The following is a 1381-nucleotide window of genomic DNA, read 5'->3' on the forward strand; positions in this document are numbered from 1 at the left end:
TGACCAGTGGTCACTGTAGATAAACCACCCCAATGTCCAGTGTCTGTGGTTTGACCAGTGGTCACTGTAGATAAACCACCCCAATGTCCAGTGTCTGTGGTTTGACCAGTGGTCACTGTAGATAAACCACCCCAATGTCCAGTGTCTGTAGTTTGACCACTGGTCACTGTAGATAAACCATCCCAATGTCCAGTGTCTGTGATTTGACCAGCCACTAGGACAGACAGACAGACAGACCAGTGGTCAAGCACTAGGACAGACAGACAGACCAGCGGTCAAGCACTAGGACAGACAGACAGACAGACCAGCATTCAAGCACTAGGACAGACAGACAGACAGACCAGCGGTCAAGCACTAGGACAGACAGACAGAGCAGCGGTCAAGCACCAGGAACTAGGAGTAGTAACCCAGAAGGCTGGCCACCCTCTGGTTGATCTTGTGTTCCTCGTTCCAGACGCCAGTGTGCACAAAGACGGTGGCGCAGCCCCGCGACAGCACGTTGTGTGCCTGTACGGCCAGACACAGGCAGTAGTTGTCCAGGGCCAGGTTGTAGTCCTTGTCCAACAGCCAGGCCATGGCAAACTCCTGGGCCGCCTCGTAGAACAGGCCCAGCTCCATGAGGCCGTAGCCCAGCACCGAGTGCAGGAAGGGTATGTCCCTGGCGTAGACCTCGCCCATCAGAGACAGCAGCGCCCCCTCGGCGTGCCTCAGCTGACCCAGCATCTTGTAGCACAGCACCAGGATGTAGTAGGCCAGCACGGATGTGGGCATGATGGCTTCTTCCTGAGCATCCACTTCCTCCTGAAGGGGCTCGGGGAGCGTCACTCTCTCAAGGCCACCATACACGATGTCTGACGAGTATCTGGGGGAGAGACAGAGAGACAGATAGCTGTGTGTGTGTGTGTGTGTGTGTGTGTGTGTGTGTGTGTGTGTGTCTGTGTGTATGTGTGTGTGTGTGTGTGTGTGTGTGAGGGGAACGTCACTCGCTCAAGGCCGCCTTACACGATGTCTGACGAGTATCTGGGGGAGAGACAGAGAGATAGAGGGATCGATAGATAGATAGAGAGAGAGAGAGAGAGACAGATAGAGAAATAGATAAAGATAGAGAGACAGAGAGAGATAGAGAGATAGAGAGACAGAGACAGATAGAGAGACGGAGAGACAGACACAGAGAGAGAGAGAGATAGAGAGACAGACAGAGAGAGAGAGAGAGATAGAGAGACGAAGAGACAGACAGAGAGAGAGAGAGAGATAGAGAGACGAAGAGACAGACAGAGAGAGAGAGAGATAGAGAGACGAAGAGACAGACAGAGAGAGATAAATAGAGAGACAGAGACAGAGAGAGATAGAGAGACGGAGAGACAGACAGAGAGAGGGATAG

At 52.9% G+C, this 1381-nt stretch overlaps 1 protein-coding gene across 1 annotated transcript in view; it reads right to left on the reverse strand.

Moving 5' to 3' along the window:
* Positions 1-299: 299 nt before the first annotated feature.
* The window catches only part of LOC101849810, a gene marked incomplete in the record, with an annotated part of 29232 nt that continues 28150 nt past the window's right edge, over positions 300-1381 (reverse strand). Inside the window, 1 exon segment of the mRNA XM_005111497.3 lies at positions 300-861. Coding sequence (XP_005111554.2) covers positions 394-861 — 468 coding nt within the window.

The sequence above is a fragment of the Aplysia californica genome, unplaced genomic scaffold (genome assembly GCF_000002075.1).
Source record: "Aplysia californica isolate F4 #8 unplaced genomic scaffold, AplCal3.0 scaffold01067, whole genome shotgun sequence".
Lineage (NCBI taxonomy): Eukaryota > Metazoa > Mollusca > Gastropoda > Aplysiida > Aplysiidae > Aplysia > Aplysia californica.